The following is a 22,582-nucleotide window of genomic DNA, read 5'->3' as shown; positions in this document are numbered from 1 at the left end:
AATGCGAGTCCAATGTGTTAGTCACTGCACCACTTCACTCGGTCTTGGGGGGAATAACGCTGCTTGTGTAGGTGGAGGAAACCTGCCTTCACATGCTCTGTAAGTTTCATGCTGTTGAAAGCAAATACAAACTAGTCCAATTAGGTCAAATCATTATCCACCCTTTTCATGTTGTTTCGCACATCAACAATGCCTTTTTTTCACCCACTCAGCTGTCACCTCCTCACCGGGTATTTCGATGAGATCTATGCAACAGTGAACACATTTTGCGCAGTCCAGTTTCAATTGCGTTCTCTCTAAGGCATTGAACTTTCTAGAGTTGGAAACTGAACAATTCTATGAACAGGTTGCAATTTTTCAAGTATTTGACAGATTTTAAAGTTCCAGGGAAGTTCCTCAAAGTTTCCCTCCTCCCCCTTTAACTATTAAAAATAGATTCTGACCACCAGCATGTGTTCTTTTACTACAAACTGAAAGACTCTGTAAGCCCTGAGTCTGGAGGACTGGCCACACAAGCCCTCTAATTAGATTGGGTGTTGGTACCTACCAGCACCCATGCCATTCTGCTGGGAGGAGGAAGAGAACATTCAGAGAGGTCCATCTCAGTTCCACTAGCAGCTAGGGAAACACGGGTCCACTCACACAGAACCCTGCTTGCCTAAATAAGCCTTATACAATCGTGGTACAGCAGGTTTCCCAGAGGTCACCCACTCGTGACTGTTCCACCTCAACAGCCTTACACCTCATCAGTGTACAGCACTCACTGTGATTGAGGGTTGGTTTTTCTTTTAGGTTTTTAGCACACACACAACCCAGGCAGTCAAGCCAAGATACTCATTCAATGTGCACACAACATTCCACTGCTGTGATGCACTTTGGTCACTAAAGCAAACGCAGAGCTTACTGTGACAGCAGACTCCTGGCATTGACCAGTCCCCAGCTCAGGAAACCCAGGCTCGCCAAGCCCATACCCAGAAAACTAATGCTGAGCCCCCAGGGGCAGCCAGGAGGTAGATAAGAGACTGAAAACTGTAACCGCAGAGTCAAAGTGGACCCATACAGCAACTGCTTCAATCTGGTACGAGATTCATACCAACAATGCCCATATGGACCAATGTGTAAACACATTGGAGACCCTCGAAGGGCCAATCCCGTTCCAACAGCATATATTGAACCCACAAAGGGTCAGTGAGTGAGCGTAAGTAAAATGAGATTCCTGAATAACAACAGAAACTGCAAAGCAAAAGGAAATAAGGGTCTGCAAATTTGGATGGTCATTGTGGTATCCATTACAATGCCATTGAGTAGGCACAGAACTGGAATCCAAATGGGAGGCAAATGGGCCGAAGCCAGTCGCACAGAACTGGAATCCAAATGGGAGGCAGATGGGCCGAAGCCAGTCAAGCTGCCAGGTAACCATCCATCACCGACAAGGACAGAGTGACATAAATAAATAGGAGGTCAGACTCAGGTTGAGAGGGAGGAGTTGGCACCTCCAGGGACACCAGAGGGACAGCCTCCTCCTCCTCCTCCTCCTCCCCCCCCCCTTCCCCCTCTTTCATAAGCCGAGAAGGGTAGAGAGAGAGAGAGAGAGAGAGAGAGAGAGAGAGAGAGAGAGAGAGAGAGAGAGAGAGAGCGCTGACTTCAGCAACATCTGAAACAGAGAGAGAGTTCGTGACCTTGGGGCACATGGATTGTGGGCCCTGTGGCCGACTTTTGGCAGCATGCCTCCGGTCTGGGACACAACTAGAGGAAGGGTTGCAGGAGGGGGGGGGGGGGGGCGGGGCAGGCCCCGAAACTGGCAGGAGCCAAAGAAGTGGGACACTTCTCTGGCTGGGTAGGCTGGAGTGCCATGGAGATGAGAGGGCATGGAAACCACACAGGAGGGGGAGAAGCGGGCATGTCTGGCGTAAGGAAGAGGTAGGAGGTGGTGGAAAGGACGTAACAGAGGCAAGAAAATATGGAAAAGGTAATAAAGCCACATGGCAAAGACACTAAGTAAGGTGTTCTTCCCCAGCTGGCTCTCACTATGGAGACAAAATTTAAAAGTAGAGGTCAGACCCAAAATGGGAACCAAAAACACTGAAAAGGAAATGTGAAAAAAAAAAAACAATAGGAACATAACTGGATGAGATAGTAGAAACCAATAGGATAGCTGGGCCGACGCAAGCAAGGAGACACTGGGGAAGGGGAAGGGGTCAGAGGGGAAAGGAGCAAACACATGGAGGGACAGGCACAGGAGAGAATGCAGCCTGGGAAGGAAGGTCCGCAATAGCTCGGTGTCACACATGTGCTGTGCACCATCTCACAAGAGAGCCATGACTCTGCATGGCAAGGGGGGGGGGGGGGGGCGATGAATCTGGGCAAAAAACCTCGTCTTATTACCAGGTAATGGTGTATCACTTAACTGGTTGCAGTAAGTACTAATAAATGCTTTATTTTCTACATCACTGTCTCTGTTTCATTAATGTGATTATTCTACTGACAAAACTACAGAACTTCAATATTACAAGTCTAAGATTTTATAATTTCAATTTTACATGTAAACATTATGTGACAGTCCAATGTACCTTTTATTGTCAGGGATATGAAGCAGTACAAATACAGCCCACTCCCACATTCCATACGACTCAAGTTGAGCAGCAAAAGATGAATGAACATGTGCTGCTCCATATTCAGATGCGTGTTGATAACCAATTGCATGGAGAGATATGTACACCATCCAGCTGTTAAAAATGAAAATTTTTTAGTGTTACTATATCAAACATACATATCCAATAATAAATGGTCGATGTATAAAATTATTCTAATTAAGTTTGCATTTATTGTCAATTTGCTGATGACAACAATTTAACAAGCACAATAGCTTGCAAGATAGGCAAACAAACCAGATTGAAGCCCACACACACTATTACTTCGTGTGAACCAACACACGATCTGGATGCAGTTAGGGCAAACATTCCAGATGAATATTCATTCAAATTCACAATGTTGCATCTAATAAATTTCTCCATTGTTAGTAATGACACTATGACAGACTTCAAACTAGTGTAAAAATGAAACCTAACCAAAGAGGATATGTGTAAATCAACATTTTTTTCACAGTCAGAAATCACATTTCTTCATTAACTACAAATGAATTCTTTAAGCAGTTTCATTTTATACCATACATTGAAAATTAATTTTGTAGCTTAATGCAAGAACAACTACTGTCAAAAAACCTTACTTGCAAAAATAAGGCATTGAAATTTAGAGGAAAGTTCCAACACCATTAACACTGATAATACTTTATACTGCAGATTCTTATTTGGCACTAACAAATATTATAAATGTTGTGATTTGCACTGTGTAGAAGTCCCTAGCACTTGACTTGATTAGAATTTTTCCGACATTGACTGCTTTCATACTGAAATAGTTTCAGTAACCTTTAGACATATATTGTTTTTGTGTCATTTATTAATTATGAAATGTGTATTTTTGCTGTTTTACATAATATGATAAAATGAGTCACTTATATTATTACAATTTGTGCATGTTCTACATTTCACTCACAGGACAGTATCCGAACCCATGTAGGTATAGTTAGGCTGTGAGCAAGTGGGTTAATAATTAGGCAGAGCACTACTCTGTAGCATGCGGCATATGGAAATTAGGGTCAGACAGGGAATATGCTCAGATAGCCGAGGTGGTTAGGACGACCACTCACATAAAGCAGGAAATCCAGGTTTGACTCTTAGTCCAGCACGAAAATTTTCATCTGTCATCATTTAGTTTGCTCAATGCCCCAGTGCAGCTAAATGTCATCTGTTTCTTTCATCATGTAACATTATTCATAGTCACTTTTATCTGGCACATATTTGACCGTCTCCTGGACATCCTAGTAACACGTTTTGGTGAAATGTCTTATACAGTGGATGTGTGAAGGTCATTAATGAATACAGGTCTTTGATCTTTTCGGCAAATAACTATATAGGTGTTGTGTGAATGGGTTACAAGTCATGATCCAATGGACGTTTGTTGCCTTTTGTTAACTGAGAAATTATGAAAGGCACTGTGTGTTGTATTAAAAACGTATTAGTAATTGTGGTAACTCTAATAAAGATGGTAGAGGAAGACATGGCAACTAAAATAAACACTAAATGAAGGAAAGTGCCTAACGCATCTTCCCATTTTTATTTTATTTTATTTTATTTATTTATTTTATTTTTCCCCATACCTTACACAGCGCTTTTCATAATTTTTGGATGGTGTGTTTAATACTGTTGTTAAAAATAGCACCTTTGATTGTGGCACCATACACAATCATTAACCTGGCTCCAGGGAGGTAGGGTCCCCTTCCCTATTCCTCCACTGGGGTAATTCCTGTCTGGCGCATCCACGTCACGGGGGTGGGCATCTTACACTTCAGTAGGCCGGAGTGCCAGGATGGCCGAGTTCAAGCAGGGACCCAATCCCATGGGGTATAACACGGAACCCATGCCCACGGTTACGGGTGAAGACCTTAATGGCAGCGACAGCGGAGAAGGAAGACTTCAGAACGGCGTAGCTGGCAAATGAGGCAACCCTCCTTTCTGGGGATTAAATGAGAAGGGAACCACTGCCTTGTGGTGGAGGAGAAACTCCAAAGGCTAAGGGAGACAACCCCAACAGAAAACCCTTTCTTGCGTTAGGCCTAGCAAGCCAGTACGAACGTCTTCATATATTGCTTTCGAAACACAGACGAGCCTCGGAACGAACCACTCAGGATTTGACCCCACTGCTTCAAGTACTGGTGCGAATGATGGGAGACCTGACGATATTCGTCAGTACAAGAAGATGAAAACAACTGGACTAAAAAATAACCTAAATATTGGCACCCTTAATATATTAACCCTCAATGGAAAAATGGAAGAAATGACAGATGTACTAACAGAGAGAAAGTTAGATATATTGGGATTAAGCGAAACAAAGTGGAAGGGAAAAGGTGAGAAGAATTTGAGAGGAGGATGAAAACTGTACTGGAGTGGGAATAACAGGTCTGGAAGAAATGGTGTGGCAGTGATGGTGAATAAGAATGTACAAAGCTGTATTGAAAGTGAGAGATATATATCAGACAGGATCATAATCTTAAACCTGTGATTCCAAAAAGAAACACTAAGAGTAATCCAGATTTATGCACCTCAAGTGGGATGTAACGAAGAAGAGAAGATGGACTTTGAAAATGTGTTAGAAAACCATATAGAGCGTGCTAATATAGTGATGGGAGATTTTAATGCACAGGTAGGCAAAGACAGAATGGGATTTGAGCAAGTATTGGAATGTTTTAGATATGGAGGCAGAAATTAAGAAGGGGAAAGGCTCCTGGATTTGTGCCAGAGGAATGGAATGAAAATAGCAAACAGCTGGTTTATGAAGAGAGAAAGTCATGTTATCACCAGATACAGTTGGGATGGAAGAATCAAGAGTGTAATTGATTATATTCTAGTAGATAGGGAATGGGCAGAGAATGTAACAAATGTGAAGGTAATTCCAAGTGTGAGTGCAGATGGAGACCATAGATTACTGGTGGGACAATGGAAAATGAATCAGTGTGTGAAAAATAGAAAACAGAAGAAAGTGATGAGGATACGGGATTGGAAACTGAAGGAGAGTGAATCTGTTGAGAAGAACAGAGAATTAATCACACAAAAATTTCCAAAAGAAGTTTTCTGTGATGTAGAAAAAGAGTGGAGTTTATTCGAAGACACTTTACTCAAAGCAGCACAAAAAGTATGTGGCAGAACATCTGGAAAAGAAAAAGTAAGACAGACAAGTTGGTGGGATGATACCACAATCCAAGCAGTTAGAAGAAAACAAATGGAGCATGGAGAAACTGGTGGAAAACTAAAAATGACGAAGACCATAAAAGACATATAAAGGAAAAGAAGAAGTGCGAAGAAATAGTTGAAACAGCAAAGAAAAAGGCATGGGAAGAGTTTACAAAAAAACTTGAAGATGATGTGAAGAGCAATAAGAAAATGTTCTATAAAATGATGAAAAATAAAAGGAAGGCTTCTGAAGTACCAGTAAAGATGGAAACAGAGGACGGTACCGTGACTGAAGATCCAGGGAATATAAAAGATCTCTGGAAAGAATATTTTAAGAAACTGTTAAATGCTGAGGAGCAGGTACATGAGGAAACAACAAATAATGGAGAAATTGAGAGAAGTTGGGAAGCAGAATTAGGGCAAATTACACGGGAAGAAATGAAAAAAGCTGTGAAGAAGATGAATGGGGGGAAAGCCCCAGGACCTGATGAAGTATCAGTGGACATGATAAGAGCAGCAGGTCCAGTGGGAATGCAGTGACTGTATAGAGTACTACCAAGCGCGTGGAGAAATAGTACAATACCTGACGATTGAGAACAGGAGACATTGTTCCCATCTTCAAGAAAGGCAATAAAAGACTTTGTAAAAACTACAGAGGAATAACCCTTATGAGTCATACAGCCAAGATTTTTGAAAGAATTTTACTAAATCGAATAAGTGAAAAGATAGAAAAGGAGCCGAGTGAAGAACAGCATGTGTTTAGGAAAGGAAGAAGCACGATCGACCTGATATTTTCTATCCGTCAACTGATGGAAAAAAGTTGGGAGTATAATAAAAGGGTGATAATGGTTTTTATAGACATAGAAAAGGCATATGACTCAGCTAGCATGGAAAGACTCTGGGAAGAAATGAAGAAGATAGATATAGAAGATGGTTACATTAATGTAGTAAAGACAATGTACAGAGGACACAATTGTAGAATTAGAACACCATTGGGGAACTCTGAATGCTTCGAAATAAGACAAGGACTTAAGCAAGGAAGTATTCTATCTCCTGCACTTTTTAATGTTGTGATGGAGGGAATGAACAGGGCAGTTAAAGATGTAGTAAAACAAAAAGACAAAAAGATGATTTTTGCAGATGATATGGTAATATTGGGTGATAAAGATGTAGATGTACAGTTACAGCTTGATGCATGGAAGGAAATTATGAAAAGGTATGGATTAAAAATAAATAAGAGTGAAGTAATGGTATTTGGAAGAGAGAAAGGGATCAACAGAAATATTACCTTGAATGGAGAACCCCCTCAAAGTGGTAGAAAGTTTCACTTATTAAGCGAGTGAAATATCTAGGGATGGAAGAACAGCTAACGAAATTAATAGGAGGTTACAGAAGGGAGGCAATTTCTACCAAAAAATAAAACACCTGACTTGGAATACGGAAGTTTCAGAAAAAGCAAAACTCCTTATGTATAAGAATTATTACTTCCCTATTGTCACCTATGGTGGAGAAACATAGACAATGACAGAAAGGGACTGGAGAAGACTGCAAGCAGGGGAAATGAAATTTCTCAGAGCAGTTAAGGGAAAAACAAGAATGGACAGAGTAAGGAATGTAGAGATAAGAAAGGACCTTTTTTATAAAACAAAGATGATGTGACTTACCAAATGAAAGTGCTGGCAGGTCGACAGACACACAAACAAACACAAACATACACACAAAATTCAAGCTTTCGCAACAAACTGTTGCCTCATCAGGAAAGAGGGAAGGAGAGGGAAAGACGAAAGGATGTGGGTTTTAAGGGAGAGGGTAAGGAGTCATTCCAATCCCGGGAGCGGAAAGACTTACCTTAGGGGGAAAAAAAGGACGGGTATACACTCGCACACACACACATATCCATCCACACATATACAGACACAAGCAGACATATTTAAAGACTTTAAATATGTCTGTTTGTGTCTGTATATGTGTGGATGGATGTGTGTGTGTGTGTGTGTGTGTGTGTGTGTGTGTGTGTGTGTGTGTGTGTGCGCGCGCGCACGCGAGTGTATACCCGTCCTTTTTTCCCCCTAAGGTAAGTCTTTCCGCTCCCGTGATTGGAATGACTCCTTACCCTCTCCCTTAAAACCCACATCCTTTCGTCTTTCCCTCTCCTTCCCTCTTTCCTGATGAGGCAACAGTTTGTTGCGAAAGCTTGAATTTTGTGTGTATGTTTGTGTTTCTGTCGACCTGCCAGCACTTTCATTTGGTAAGTCACATCATCTTTGTTTTTAGATATATATTTCCTACATGGAATGTTTCCCTCTATTATAACCATATGTGGTTACTGGAGTCAAGGGGCTCACTTTTTAGGTAAGAGCCAGGTTATAGACAGACTGTCTTGAAAGAAGTTAGAAGTAAGCTGACACTCCATGAGCTGACACTTAGGGAAGAAGAAAAACAAAAAGCCAAACACACGAGCTTATTGAGTATTGGAGCAGATTTGCGGCTGGATTCATAATAGAACAAAATCTACAGATGTAAAGGTGATTTCCCGAGTACCTTAAGTAAGCGTGATAGGACTGTTACTGTTTACAATATATACATAAAAGATGATGTAGAAAGCATCGGATGCTCTTTAAGGCTGTTTGCAAATGATGCCATTGTCTATTAAAAAAAGTAGCAACACCAGAAGATAGTAACCAATTGCAGAATGATCTCCAGAGAATTGCTAAATGGTGCAGGCTCTGGCAGCTGCCCTGAACGTAAATAAATCTGACATATTGCCCGCACATGGGGAAAGATATCACTACTATACACCTACACTACTGCTAGAAAAAGCACCAACTGTAAAATAACAATGATTAACTATCCAGAGCAACATCAAGAGCAATGACCACACATAAAACTAAGTGTCTGAAAGATGGATGCCACAGCAACTGACTCCTGAAATGAGAGAATGACGTGTTGATGCTTGTGAAGAACTACTTCAGCGCTTTGAACGAGAAGGTGATGGCTTGCTTGCAAGAATCGTTACTGGGGACGAAACCTGGGTTCACTTCCACCAACCAGAAACGAAGAGAGCGAGCAAGGAATGGAGCGCTTTCCTCATCACCAAAACCAAAGTAGTTTCAAACAGAACTATCAGCAGGGAAGGTTACGCTGACTCTCTTTTGGGACAAAAAAAAAGGCGTCATTTTGGAGCATTACATGTCTAGAGGGACCACTGTCACCAGTGCATCGCACACAGATCTCCTAAAAAAATCTGTTTGTGGCCTGCAATCAAATCAAAGCGACTTTGATTGCTGTTAGTAGGTGTCCTTTTGCAACGTGACAATGCAAGGGCCCACACTGCCCGTACAACAGTTGCAACAATCACAGACCTGCATTTTAAGTGTCTTCCTCATCCACCATACTCACCAGACCTTGCCCCAAGTGATTTACATATGTTTGGACCACTCAAAGACGCAATGGAAGGAAAGAAGTCCCGTTCTCATGAAGAGGTAAGACATGCAGTGCACGAGTGGTTGTGCAGACTACCAAAACAATTTTTTTTCTAAAGGAATTTATGCACTTTGTAAGTGCTGGAGGGCTTGCATTGAGCGTGGGAGAGATTATGTTGAAAAGTGATACAGCTTTGTACCACTTCTGCACAATACATAATATTTAAAAAAATATTTAAGGTTTTCATTTGACTCACCCTTGTACTCTACATGGGATTATTAACCAAAAGTAGTACCCATTTTCACACAGTTTGTGTTAGGTGAAAAACATCCCTTGCTAAAGCTTCTGTCCCTGCAGGCAGAGCTGTGTACGACAGTTTCTTGAGATCCACGTCAGAAATTACAGGACTGACTATCTACCATGAAAAATAATAACAACAGTAACAACAATAACTATGACTTTTTCTACTCACTGAACCAGGGAGGATGCATTAAATTTAGGATATGCAGGTATGTTTGACCCTTACTTGTTCACCCTGTTACAGTTCACCATGAATATTTTCAGGAGCAACACAACTCACTGGCCATCTGTATGGTGATCCCAATGCAATCCTTATAAAAGTAGAGATCTGCTGGTGAGCCTGCACCGTCTTTAAAACTAGTTAATCGAGAGGTGAACAACTTAATAATTACAATTTAGTTCTAAAATGTTCATTACCTAAGGCTGTAGTCCAATACATCCAGTGTGTGTGTAACTGGATCAAACATTTTTGCCATAGAATAGAAGCGATCACAATACAAATGGATAAGGTGGTAACAGAGATCTAGTGTCGGTAGTTTCTCCTCCGAGTCATATATATAGCCCTCTTCACAGTAAGGCGGTAATGGAGCTTTTGCATAAAGATTACCAAAATCCTTCGGATTAAATGCCTTTTGATATGCAGTGAATGCATCTTTGATTGTCTGGATACTGGATGTTAAGTACCTGTTAACCAAATTAATAAAATTCAGGAAGGAGAACAATGAATGACAGCAATACAATTTCACATACTCACAAAGTACAACTAAACATTACTAATATTAAATATCTGTGCTTGCAGTTGACAATGTTCCAAGTCCAAAAGCAGCAAAAATGAGTTGAATCTACAAGTACTTCCCAGGCACTTCACTTCTTGTCTAAACACTGTGTCAAGACCTATTGGTACCTCATGCTGAGCAGTGCATTAATGTATAGTGGGTTATTTTTGTAAATGTTGATCTGATGCAGTGAAGAAAGTGTCTAGTTCAACCATCCTGATATGGCACATTCTTCCTTGGGCTGAATGCAGTTGGGAATGTGTATTATCCTTCTAGTCCACTGACCTGTGCTATGTGCCATGCCGTTTTCAGTCAAGTCTTGAGCTCTGAAGAACAAATGCTACTAACAAGGAGAGGATGCCTAATCATCATTGCCGAATTCGTCCAAATTCATGTTACATGTAGGGCATGGTGCGACATGAAAGTGCCCGAAGTGGGAATTTCAGATGGCTAAGCATTCAGGAAATAAGAAGAATTTTGATACGGATCTATCACCATGTGTACCTTATCAACTGTCCCTGTGATAATGTGGTGTTGGCTCAGCAGTAAGCGAACGGATTTGTATTGAAGGGCCGCGGGTTCGACTCCGCTCAGCAGCAAATATTTTTGCGCTCCTCCTTCAAAATCCGGTAAACTGACAACAGACTTGTACAAAAAATATTTAACTGATGTGATGAAGCCTTATGTGCAAGAGAATAAATGTCTTCTGTTGATTGACTCGTGGGCAGGACAAACAAATCCACAAACGTACAATGAACTGTTCCAAGATCAAGACAGATTGCCAATGTGTTGTATCAAAGTAATTCCCCAAATGTACACCACTAGTGCAACCCTGTGATGTATATTTTCATAGTCAGGTAAAAAATCTAGTAAAAAAAGTTTCAAAACTGCACTTACCTTATTGAGAAAGAAGAGGAAATCACTTCCCCGAGAAGCTTGTATCAAACTTCATTCCATTGTACATTACCTGCTATCCTCGCACATATTCAGCGACATGCTGCATTACACATGGTTCGTTGCTAGACTGTGCGATGAAAGAAGCTGTTTTCAGAATGTCAATCAAATTTCTTTTTCTATGGAGACATTAAAAAAACCACGTCACTGCAAAAAGGCGGCGTTTATAATGTGCGCAAGATGCGGTCAAAATTATTTCTTCCTCTGTTTCTTTGATGAATATCATCCCAGTGCATGATGTTCCCATGTACACGTTAACTACAATCCCTTTTTAACTGTTTGCAGTCCCGCATTTCATCCTATGCCTATACTTTTTGTGCTTATATGAGGGTAAGTCAATTATTATCCGCAGAGTAGTTATAAAATTTTATTGTAATCAAATAGGAAACTTACAAGATCATCATTTTTCGACAGTCTCCTTGCAGTTCAATGCACTTGGTCCATCATTGTGCAAGCTTCCTGATGCCCCCATAAAATAAGGTTCTCCGTTGAGCTGAGAGCCAGGAATGCACCGCTTCATTCACTCCTTTGTCCAAGGCAAATCAACTGCCCCTTAATGCCTGTTTGAGGGGACCAAACAAGTGATAGAGCAGGCAAGATTGGGACTATATGTAGGATGATCTAGTACTTCAAATTTGAGTTTCTGGAACGTTTCAGCAGTTTGGGTAGCAATATGCGGACGGGCGTTGACGAACAACAGAACACCTTTTGATGGCAATCCTCGTCATTTGCTTCGAATTGCAGGCTTTAGCCCGACAGTAAGCATCCCACTGTAACGTACACTGTTTACTGTTGTGCCCCTTTCCCCATAATGTTCCAGTACTGGACCTTGTGCGTCCCAAAAAAACTGTAAGCATCAGTTTTCCTGCAGACGGTTGGATATTTAACTTTTTCTTGCATGGTGAATTTGGATGTTTCCATCCCATACTCTGTCGTTTAGTCTCCGGCTCATAATGATGGATCCATATTTCATCACTAGTAATGATCCTGTCTAAGAAGGTGTCCCCATCATTAGCACAGCGATCCAAATGTTTTTGCAGATCTCCAAGTGCATTTGTTTATGCAACTCTGTGAGCTGTTTTGGGACCCATCTTGCACAAACTTCATGAAGCCCAAGTCTGTTATGGATGATTTCGTAGGCAGAACCATAACTCATTTACAGACGATGTGCCACTTCATCAATAGTTAATCGTCTGTCCAAGAAAATCATTTCACGTAAACGCTCAATGGTTTCTTCATTTGTGGCGGTAAACCAGCTCCTTCATCGTGTTTAACACTTCTGCGACCATTTCAAAATTTTTCAATCCATTCGTACACACTCCGCTGTGGCAAATCACTGTCCCCATACTGTACCGAAAGTCTTTGGTGAATTTTGGCCCCTGATATGCCTTCTGACCACAAAAAATGGATCACTGAATGTTGCTCTTCTTTGGAAAAGTTAGACAGTCTAGCAGCCATGATTAACAGCACCGCAGCGATAATTAAACTAACCTAGCAGCTTGAAAATTGCAGAGATATGCCAACAAATAAACAAAGCATGTGTCATCAATGCAAAATGACAGTACTACCAAAATAAATAAAAATATAACTAAATTGCAAATAATAATTGACTTACCCTCATATAAATTAATAAAATAACCTATATGATGTTGTCGTTAATTGTGATATCAGTATCGTATGCATTGCCAAGGAGCACAAAAATATTTGCCACTGGCATAGTCGAACTTGCAACACTTCAATGCGAATCCGATGTCTTACCGCTGAGCCAAACTCCGCTTCCTACACATTGTGTCACAGGGGCAATTGATAAGGTGCACATGGTGATAGATCCCTTTCAAAAGGGCGCAGCTTAAGAGGAGCAGCTTATTCGCAATCACGCTGGAAATGTAGAACCAGGTAAGCCTCCTTCCTTTTGTTTCCTAGTTGGCACTGATGAGGTGAAAAGATTTGCCACCAAATCATCTTCTGAGAAAGAAGACTGTTGGGAAGAAAGGGCTGAAGGAGGAAACACGGCCAAAAAGGATGCTCGCAAAATGTTTCGAAATTGAGGGTTGGAATACGAGATGAAGTGAGGTAGAAACAAAACTTACCCCAGGAGAGAATGTACACCTTTACACTTGTACAGGAACAAGTGTTCAGGAAAATTAATATATATATGAAAGACATGAAATACTGTCTCAGTAATACTGGTCGAGACTCCTACAACTGATGGCCTCAGAAAGAACAAGATTCAGGACAGAGGAAAGCAACTTTGAAGGCAGTTACAGTCTCTTACTGTTTAATAACGAAAGAATACTGCTGTGCAAATTATGTTTCTTGATTGTATTTGATGAAACCAGGAGATTTGTGGAAACAGTTATTCAAATGAAGAAAAAGAAGTGATGTTCCGTCTGGAGCAATTCAATTCAGACAGGAAGGAAGGTATTTATCGGCTCAGGAGTGAAAAAAGGAAATCTGTTAGAGCCAGTGTCAGAATTTCTCAGGAACATTCCAAGCTAAGGGAGTCACAATTCAAGAAGAGAATGCAGTGAAAGATTTTTGGCCCACCACCTTACAAATATGTCCCTAAATGAAGAGTATACCAAAGATATATGGACTAATGCCAAGGCACCCTACAGGGATTTTTGTGAGGAGTTCCTGAAGATGTAACTCAGTATAAAAAATCCAAAAGTGGACACATGTGACCTGAGATGAAACAAAACAGCAACTAAAATTTGCTCCACAAAGTGAAATTACAAATGAAAGGCTGCTGATAAAGAAATTGTTAATAACAGTAATGAAATACAGGCCATTACATTTTATTTGCAGCAATCAACTCCTTGACTCGCAGCAATCAACTCCTCGACTCAAAAATTTAATATCATTTTACAGACAGACATTACGGACAACAATCTCACAGTATACGACTGCTGTGAGGGACTGACACATATATGACGAGGCTAAAGCCGCAAGAGGAGCTCATGAAATGGGATCTTGTTTGCACAGATTCATTCAAGACACCAAACCACAAGTGGAAACATTGATAATGTATTCTGGCAGCTATTCAGGCCACACTAAGTACAGCCATATTGCAGTTAATGTTTCCATGTGGTCTTCAATTTGTGATATTCACTCACTAATGGCACCTTTTAACAAATGCATCTTTGTTAAAAGGTGCCATTAGTGAGTGAATACCACAAATTGAATACCACATGGAAACCTTAACTGCAATATGGCTGTACTTACTTTGGCCTGAATAGCTGCCAGAATACACGCACGCGCACGCACACGCACACACCCCAAATCTTCCATACTGATCATGGCAGTTTTTCCTCCCTTTTCCTTTTTTGGGGCGGGGAGTGGGGGGGGCAAAAATGGGGAGGGCACGAATTCGTAATAATAGGCAGGTACAACCAAACCACAATTGGTAAACAGAATTCAGAATACACATTAGAGAAAATACAAATGTAGGTATTCTCTCATTGCAATAAAATCTCAACTCAACCCACATCTTGCTACACACAGAACAGCACAGGATTCTGGAGTGAGCAGAAGGACAGTCTAGCGATTTCTACATGGTAGTTCTTTACAGCCAAGCTCACAAAGCATCATGCAAAGAGGATTTTCAGGAAACTGCCTTCTGCACCTAGTTTCTACATCACAATTGGGGCTTCAGGTCTTTGCTACTGTTGACTAATGAAGCCACTTCAAACTCTAAGTAAATATCCACAAGACTCCTCTTTGTCACAAGAAAACCCTTGCTGGATACAACAGGAAGCCATCTGAAATGGCTTGAGCATAAATACCTGTTTTCAACTCATCCACAATCTTGTTACGAGACTGTAACTTTCTGATTAATGATTAAATGATAGTGAGTGCTGAACATGCAGTGGAAGACATTCCACGAACAACTAGATTGTTAATATAATGGCAGAAAGATGGGTCTCAGACCTTAAATGTCTCCTTGTCTATGGACTGACAGAGAGAGAATTGGCGATCTGTGTGACTGGTCACCAGATTTAACTGCTATTGATTATTACTTCTGGGGGCACATTCAAGACATTCCGTACCAACAATCATACAATATGTGGTGATCTGCAAGATGACATTGCAAATGCTGTCACTCCCAGATACACAGATACTCAGAGTACCTAAGAGGGTACAAAGGCACACACATCTGGGCTCTGAACAGGGTATAACGCATTCTTAACACCTGCCACCATAAGCCAAAACAAAAAACTTAATTTTTTTAGAATATGTCTTGAGCACTAAAACTGCAGTTAAAGTTTATTCAAAATATGAAGTATAAGAAAACTTCTCCCCTTCACTGCAAAATTGAAAAGCATATCACTTATCTTGCAAACATTAATTTCCTTCTTTAAGCCTTGTTACAATCATCATCTCCAGTTCAAGTTTTTCTGTATCACTGGAACAGCAAAACATATACAGACTGTCTAAATAATTTCCAGTTATAAGAGCTATTATTAATAATATTAATATTTTCCATTTTAAATCCAGTTTCCTCAATTTTTAGCAGGTTTCAGATAATGTAAGGTTCATTATTCTATTTGCCCTTCTCAGTTCGCCTAATACGTATTCTAACACACTGTCTCTCCATAACATTTACTTTACAAGTTCTCGAATTTAGTGCGAAGGCTATGCTCCTCAAACTCAAGGTCCTATTGAATTGTATTCTGGATTGTGAATACAATTCTGTGAAATGAATGGAATGGCAGACCACTCACTCATCACATGGAAGTAGTTTAGGTGCGTTTTACTTTGGGATGATAGTAGTAACTCTTAGGAAACGAGAAATAAAAATACTTCACATATAAAGGAATCAGGCTTGCTTGAATCATCCAACCATCATGATTAATGTTTATGCAGATCATTTACAGCAAATGCCAGGATAGATCCTACAGACAGTCCATAAGCAAGTCCAGAATGAGATTTACACTCTGCAGCAGAGTGTGCACTGACATGAAACTTCCTGGCAGATTACAACTGTGCCGGACCGACACTCAAACTTGCGTGGGCAAATGCTCTACCGACTGAGCTACCAAAGTGCGACTCACGACCCGCCCTCACAGCTTCAATTCTGCCAGTACCTCGTCTCCTACCAAAGGTTCCAAGTTAGAGTCTTGGCACGGCACATGGTTTTTAATCTGGCAGGAAGTTTCATAATCAAGTCCTTCCCCTTTTATTGTCAATTATTTAGGAGTTATAAAATGAAATCAATTATTTACTGTATTATAACCATCAATTCCATCTACTTTTTTTACTGTTATTTTCACTCCTGAATGTTTGAATCAATTTTTAAATGATTACAACAGTAAAATAAAGTTCTGCATACATTATGACAACTACAACTGATGTGCCGACAAAAGTAGCAATTATCTAAAATAATACGAAACTGATGATTTTTGACAGCATGTGTGCATTGGTAACATGGCTGCTCATAAAAAGAAAGGAAATTAATACTTGAGTAACTAATCTTTTACAAACAATAACTATACTTGCTCATTTAAATCTTCACTATGATTTATTGTCTCTGAAATTTTAATTTCATTTACCAACTAATTTTTCTTACTAATGTCAATTCTGGAAATTCAAAGTCAAGTAACTAATAAAATGGTAAAAACTTTTTATAGCCAAGATCACATAAATACTAACTTGTTTTCAACAATCGGTTTTGACTGGCTTTGCTGTCATCTCCTGGTCTTCAGAAATTGTTACAAAATGTGTTCATTTTGAGTTGGAACTTCATATTAGTGGATAAAATTTAACACATTACACTATTTAAGGGGATTCATCAATGAATGTAATATTTTAAGCTACCATATACAGATATACTATTGTACATTTCATTATATACTATATATCTAAAAACAAAGATGATGTGACTTACCAAATGAAAGTGCTGGCAGGTCGACAGACACACAAACAAACACAAACATACACAAAAAAAAATTCAAGCTTTCGCAACAAACTGTTGCCTCATCAGGAAAGAGGGAAGGAGAGGGGAAGACGAAAGGAAGTGGGTTTTAGAGGAGAGGGTAAGGAGTCATTCCAATCCCGGGAGCGGAAAGACTTACCTTAGGGGGAAAAAAGGACAGGTATACACTCGCACACACGCACATATCCATCCACACATACAGACACAAGCAGACATATTTAAAGACCAATTGGTCTTTAAATATGTCTGCTTGTGTCTGTATGTGTGGATGGATATGTGCGTGTGTGCGAGTGTATACCTGTCCTTTTTTCCCCCTAAGGTAAGTCTTTCCGCTCCCGGGATTGGAATGACTCCTTACCCTCTCCTCTAAAACCCACTTCCTTTCGTCTTCCCCTCTCCTTCCCTCTTTCCTGATGAGGCAACAGTTTGTTGCGAAAGCTTGAATTTTTTGTGTATGTTTGTGTTTGTTTGTGTGTCTGTCGACCTGCCAGCACTTTCATTTGGTAAGTCACATCATCTTTGTTTTTAGATATATATTTCCTACGTGGAATGTTTCCCTCTATTATAACCATATCATTATATACTATGTTTTTTTTTCTTTTTTTTTTTTTAACTTAAACTGTGAATGCTACACGTACAGACGTTGCCACGTATACGAGTTGCATTTTGATTTTAATTCTTTTATTTCTGACAAACCTTTGCATAATATCCAACATTTTATCCACTAATATAACAACTTGGTATGAGGTTCCAACTCAGAATGAACATGTTTTGTGACAATTTTTGAAGATCAGATGACAGCAAAGCCTGTTGAAACTGGCTCTTCAAGTATTTATGCAATCCTGGCTAAAGAAAGTTTTTTTACCAAGTAAAACTGATTGCTCCTCCTCATTTCTGAAGATGAGAAATTTCAATTTAATTTAATATTATGCGTTCAATAAACTTTTAATATTTTGTAGCGAGAATCACATTACCAGAGGTGCAGTCCTAGTGTCCTCTTCCAGTCTAGGCGTTCACATACATTAACTGTTTCATCATTTGCATTGAACAAAGGTAATCCACAGATAAGCAAAAACAACTTCAGTCTGTCCCTCTTAACAAGTCCATCAGCACCAACATTGATCCATGCTGTTACCTGCTCCCTCATAAGGTGATTAACAAACTGACCTGACGATAACTGCGTCAGCAATGTAATCATGAACAGATCACCTGTAAATATTGAACAAGAAATTAAACAACAGAAAGTCTGAACCTGAATATTGACAATACTTTGATAAGGATTGATTGCTACTCATTGTAAAGATGACGCACTGATTTGCAGACAGGTACTTTCATATGCAACTGTCTTTTCATCTTAAAATATTTCGTTTGCTACAAAACACCAAAACTGGTAATATAATGATGGTGACTAACGTTTAATTAATTTAAAATTTTCTAACATAGATGGAAATAACTTGGTGTCTGGAACACCTTTAATCCAAACAAAACCAGTTGCTATTCATGTTTCTTCACTTCTGTCCCACTGTACAAAATATTCATCCATACTGGATTTTACATTAATTGAACACAATTTCACCTTTTGCAGGACAACCACACTCACTCATGGTTGAATGACAGTCCTCATTCCAGCAATGAATTTACTTTCCATTTTTTTTTAAACAATTTTGTATGTGTCTGTGGCCTGATGGGCCAGTCTAACTACATTACCACCCATATCTTCTTTATTTTTTTTTTTTTGTTTTGTTAAACACTAGCTAGTTTTAGAGGCTTTTTAAACAAAAAGTTAATGTAAAATGCTAGCTACTTTTACACTTTTACATATACCATGAACCTACTACTCTGTCTTAGCAGGAGGGGAGGTGAGACTACTACATGGTGTACCCGAGGCAGCAGATAGGGGATGCCTAACTGCCTTACCCATCGACTTGAGTGAATTAAAATCACTCTCGTGGACCAAAAACGTCTCTGCAGTTAACAATCCTAGTTGTAAATCTTAACTTGCTCCAGCTAAAGTTAACTACCTTTGAAAGTCAAATATGGAAAGTATTCTTTTTTTAAGGAAAAATATACCACCGCCCTGCCCAAAAAGGCAGGTAAAGGCTACCTTGAAATCAGTGGGTAGCCAATTAGAAGACACTAATGAATCTGAGTGTTTGGAATCACCCAAATTCACACTGACATACAAAAAGAAGATTCAACATACGATAGTAAATTACACTCCTGGAAATTGAAATAAGAACACCGTGAATTCATTGTCCCAGGAAGGAGAAACTTTATTGACACATTCCTGGGGTCAGATACATCACATGATCACACTGACAGAACCACAGGCACATAGACACAGGCAACAGAGCATGCACAATGTCGGCACTAGTACAGTGTATATCCACCTTTCGCAGCAATGCAGGTTGCTATTCTCCCATGGAGACGATCGTAGAGATGCTGGATGTAGTCCTGTGGAACGGCTTGCCATGCCATTTCCACCTGGCGCCTCAGTTGGACCAGCGTTCGTGCTGGACGTGCAGACCGCGTGAGACGACGCTTCATCCAGTCCCAAACATGCTCAATGGGGGACAGATCCGGAGATCTTGCTGGCCAGGGTTGTTGACTTACACCTTCTAGAGCACGTTGGGTGGCATGGGATACATGCGGACGTGCATTGTCCTGTTGGAACAGCAAGTTCCCTTGCTGGTCTAGGAATGGTAGAACGATGGGTTCGATGACGGTTTGGATGTACCGTGCACTATTCAGTGTCCCCTCGACGATCACCAGTGGTGTACGGCCAGTGTAGGAGATCGCTCCCCACACCATGATGCCGGGTGTTGGCCCTGTGTGCCTCGGTCGAATGCAGTCCTGATTGTGGCGCTCACCTGCACGGCGCCAAACACGCATACGACCATCATTGGCACCAAGGCAGAAGCGACTCTCATCACTGAAGACGACACGTCTCCATTCGTCCCTCCATTCACGCCTGTCGCAACACCACTGGAGGCGGGCTGCACGATGTTGGGGCGTGAGCGGAAGACTGATTAACGGTGTGCGGGACTGTAGCCCAGCTTTATGGAGACTGTTGCGAATGGTCCTCGCCATTACCCCAGGAGCAACAGTGTCCCTAATTTGCTGGGAAGTGGCGGTGTGGTCCCCTACGGCACTGCGTAGGATCCTACGGTCTTGACGTGCATCCGTGCGTCGCTGCGGTCCGGTCCCAGGTCGATGGGCACGTGCACCTTCCGCCAACCACTGGCGACAACATCGATGTACTGTGGAGACCTCACGCCCCACGTGTTGAGCAATTCGGCGGTACGTCCACCCGGCCTCCCGCATGCCCACTATACGCCCTCGCTCAAAGTCCGTCAACTGCACATACGGTTCACGTCCACGCTGTCGCGGCATGCTACCAGTGTTAAAGACTGCGATGGAGCTCCGTATGCCACGGCAAACTGGCTGACACTGACGGCGGCGGTGCACAAATGCTGCGCAGCTAGCGCCATTCGACGGCCAACACCGCTGTGCCGTGCGTGTGATCATTGCTTGTACAGCCCTCTCGCAGTGTCCGGAGCAAGTATGGTGGGTCTGGCACACCGGTGTCAATGTGTTCTTTTTTCCATTTCCAGGAGTGTATTTATTTATCAAACTGGGACCTAGAAACAACGGAGAGGTTTCGTCCCACCTTAGTGCTCAGTGGTTCACAACCCCACAACAGGTCACAGCAGTCCACCCACCCCACCACTGCCCCACACCGAATCTAGGATTATTGTGCAGTTTGGCCACCAGTGCACCCCATGGGAACGTCTCATATCAGATGAGTGTAACACCAAATGTTTGTGTCGTAGAGTAATTATGGTGTACGTGTATATGGAAACGGTGCTTGTGCAGCTATCGCCTACAACGTGTAACTGAGGTGAAATAAGGGGAACCAGCCCGCATTCACCGAGGTAAATGGAAAACCGACTTCAAAACCATTCACAGGCTGGCCGGTACACTGGACCTCAACAATAATCCGCTGGGCAGATTCATGCTGGGGACCAGCGCACCTTCCCACACAGGAAGCAGCGCATTACACTGCACAGATAGCCTGGTGGGCTGTGTAAACTAGTCATTGTCCAAGTTTCAGTTCCACATATGGCTACACTCCACACACATACTTTCAGAAAAGATTTCCTGACAAATGTATACTCAATGTTAACAAATTTCTTTTCTTCAGGAACACTTTCCTTGATATAGCCAGTCTACATTTTATATCCTCCCTACTTCAACCAGCATCAGTTATTTTGCTTCCCAAATAGCAAAAATCATTTACCACTTTAAGTGATTTCCTAATCTAATTCCCCCCACATCACCTGATTTAATTCAACAACATTCCACTATCCTCATTTTGCTTTTGTTGATGTTCATCTTATATCCTCCTTTCAAGACATTTTCCATTCTGTTCTGCTCCTCTTCCAAATCCTTTGGTGTGCCTGACAGAATCACAATGTCATCGGCAAACCTCAAAGTTTTTATTTCCTCTGCATGAATTTTAACGCCTACTCTAAATTTTTCTTTTATTTCCTTCACTGCTTGCTCAATATACAGATTGAATAAGACTGGGGATAGGCCACAACCCTGTCTAACTCCCTTTTCAACCACTGCTTCCCTTTCATGCCCCTTGACTCTTGTAACTGTCCTCCAGTTTCCGTACAAATTGTAAATAGCCTTTTGCTCTCTGTGTTTTACCCCTGCCACCTTCAGAATTTGAAAGAGTATTCCAGTCAACACTGTCCAAAGCTTTCTGTAAGTCTACAAATGCTAGAAAAGTCGGTTTGCCTTTCCTTAATCTATCTTCTAACATAAGCCATAGGGTCAGTATTTCCTTGCGTGTTCCAACATTCCTACAGAATGTAAACTGATCTTCCCTGTGGTCAGCTTCTACCAGTTTTTCCATTTGTCTGCAAAGAATTTGTGTTAGTATTTTGCAACCATGACTTATTAAACTGGTAGTTGGGTAATTTTCACACCTGTCAACACCTGCTTCCTTTGTGAGTGGAATTATTATATTCTTCTTGAAGTCTAAAGGTATTTTGTCTGTCTCATACGTCTTGCTCGTGAGATGGTAGAGTTTTGTCATGGCTGGCTCTCCCAAGGCTGTCAGTATTCTAATGGAATGTTGTCTACTCCTGGGTTTGTTTCGACTTAGGTCTTTCAGTGCTCTAAGTTATTCACACGGTATCATATCTAACATTTCATCTTCATTTACGTCCTCTTCCATTTCCAGAATATTGCCCTCAAGTACATCGCTCTTGTATAGACTCTCTGTATACTCCTTCCACCTCTCTGCTTTCCCTTCTTTGCTGAGGGCTGGTTGTCCATCTGAGCTCTTGGTATTCATACAGGTGGATCTCTTTTCTCCAAAGGTCTCCAAGTTTCCT

General features: G+C 41.0%; 1 protein-coding gene across 4 annotated transcripts in view; it reads right to left on the bottom strand.

The window, feature by feature from the left end:
• LOC124554933 (nuclear pore complex protein Nup98-Nup96-like) overlaps positions 1–22,582 on the bottom strand; it is a 236,048-nt gene that overhangs the window by 65,646 nt on the left and 147,820 nt on the right. For all 4 annotated transcript variants that reach the window (XM_047128630.1, XM_047128629.1, XM_047128631.1 and 1 more), the window contains 3 exons: positions 18,149–18,383; positions 9,927–10,193; positions 2,571–2,726 (listed from right to left, as the gene is read on the bottom strand). In XM_047128630.1, the coding sequence (XP_046984586.1) occupies positions 2,571–2,726; positions 9,927–10,193; positions 18,149–18,383 (658 nt within the window). The remainder of the gene's footprint in view (positions 1–2,570; positions 2,727–9,926; positions 10,194–18,148; positions 18,384–22,582) is intronic.

The sequence above is a fragment of the Schistocerca americana genome, chromosome X (genome assembly GCF_021461395.2).
Source record: "Schistocerca americana isolate TAMUIC-IGC-003095 chromosome X, iqSchAmer2.1, whole genome shotgun sequence".
Classification (NCBI taxonomy): domain Eukaryota; kingdom Metazoa; phylum Arthropoda; class Insecta; order Orthoptera; family Acrididae; genus Schistocerca; species Schistocerca americana.
The sequence above is the reverse complement of the archived record's forward strand: the minus strand, read 5'-3'. Positions and strand labels throughout refer to the sequence as shown.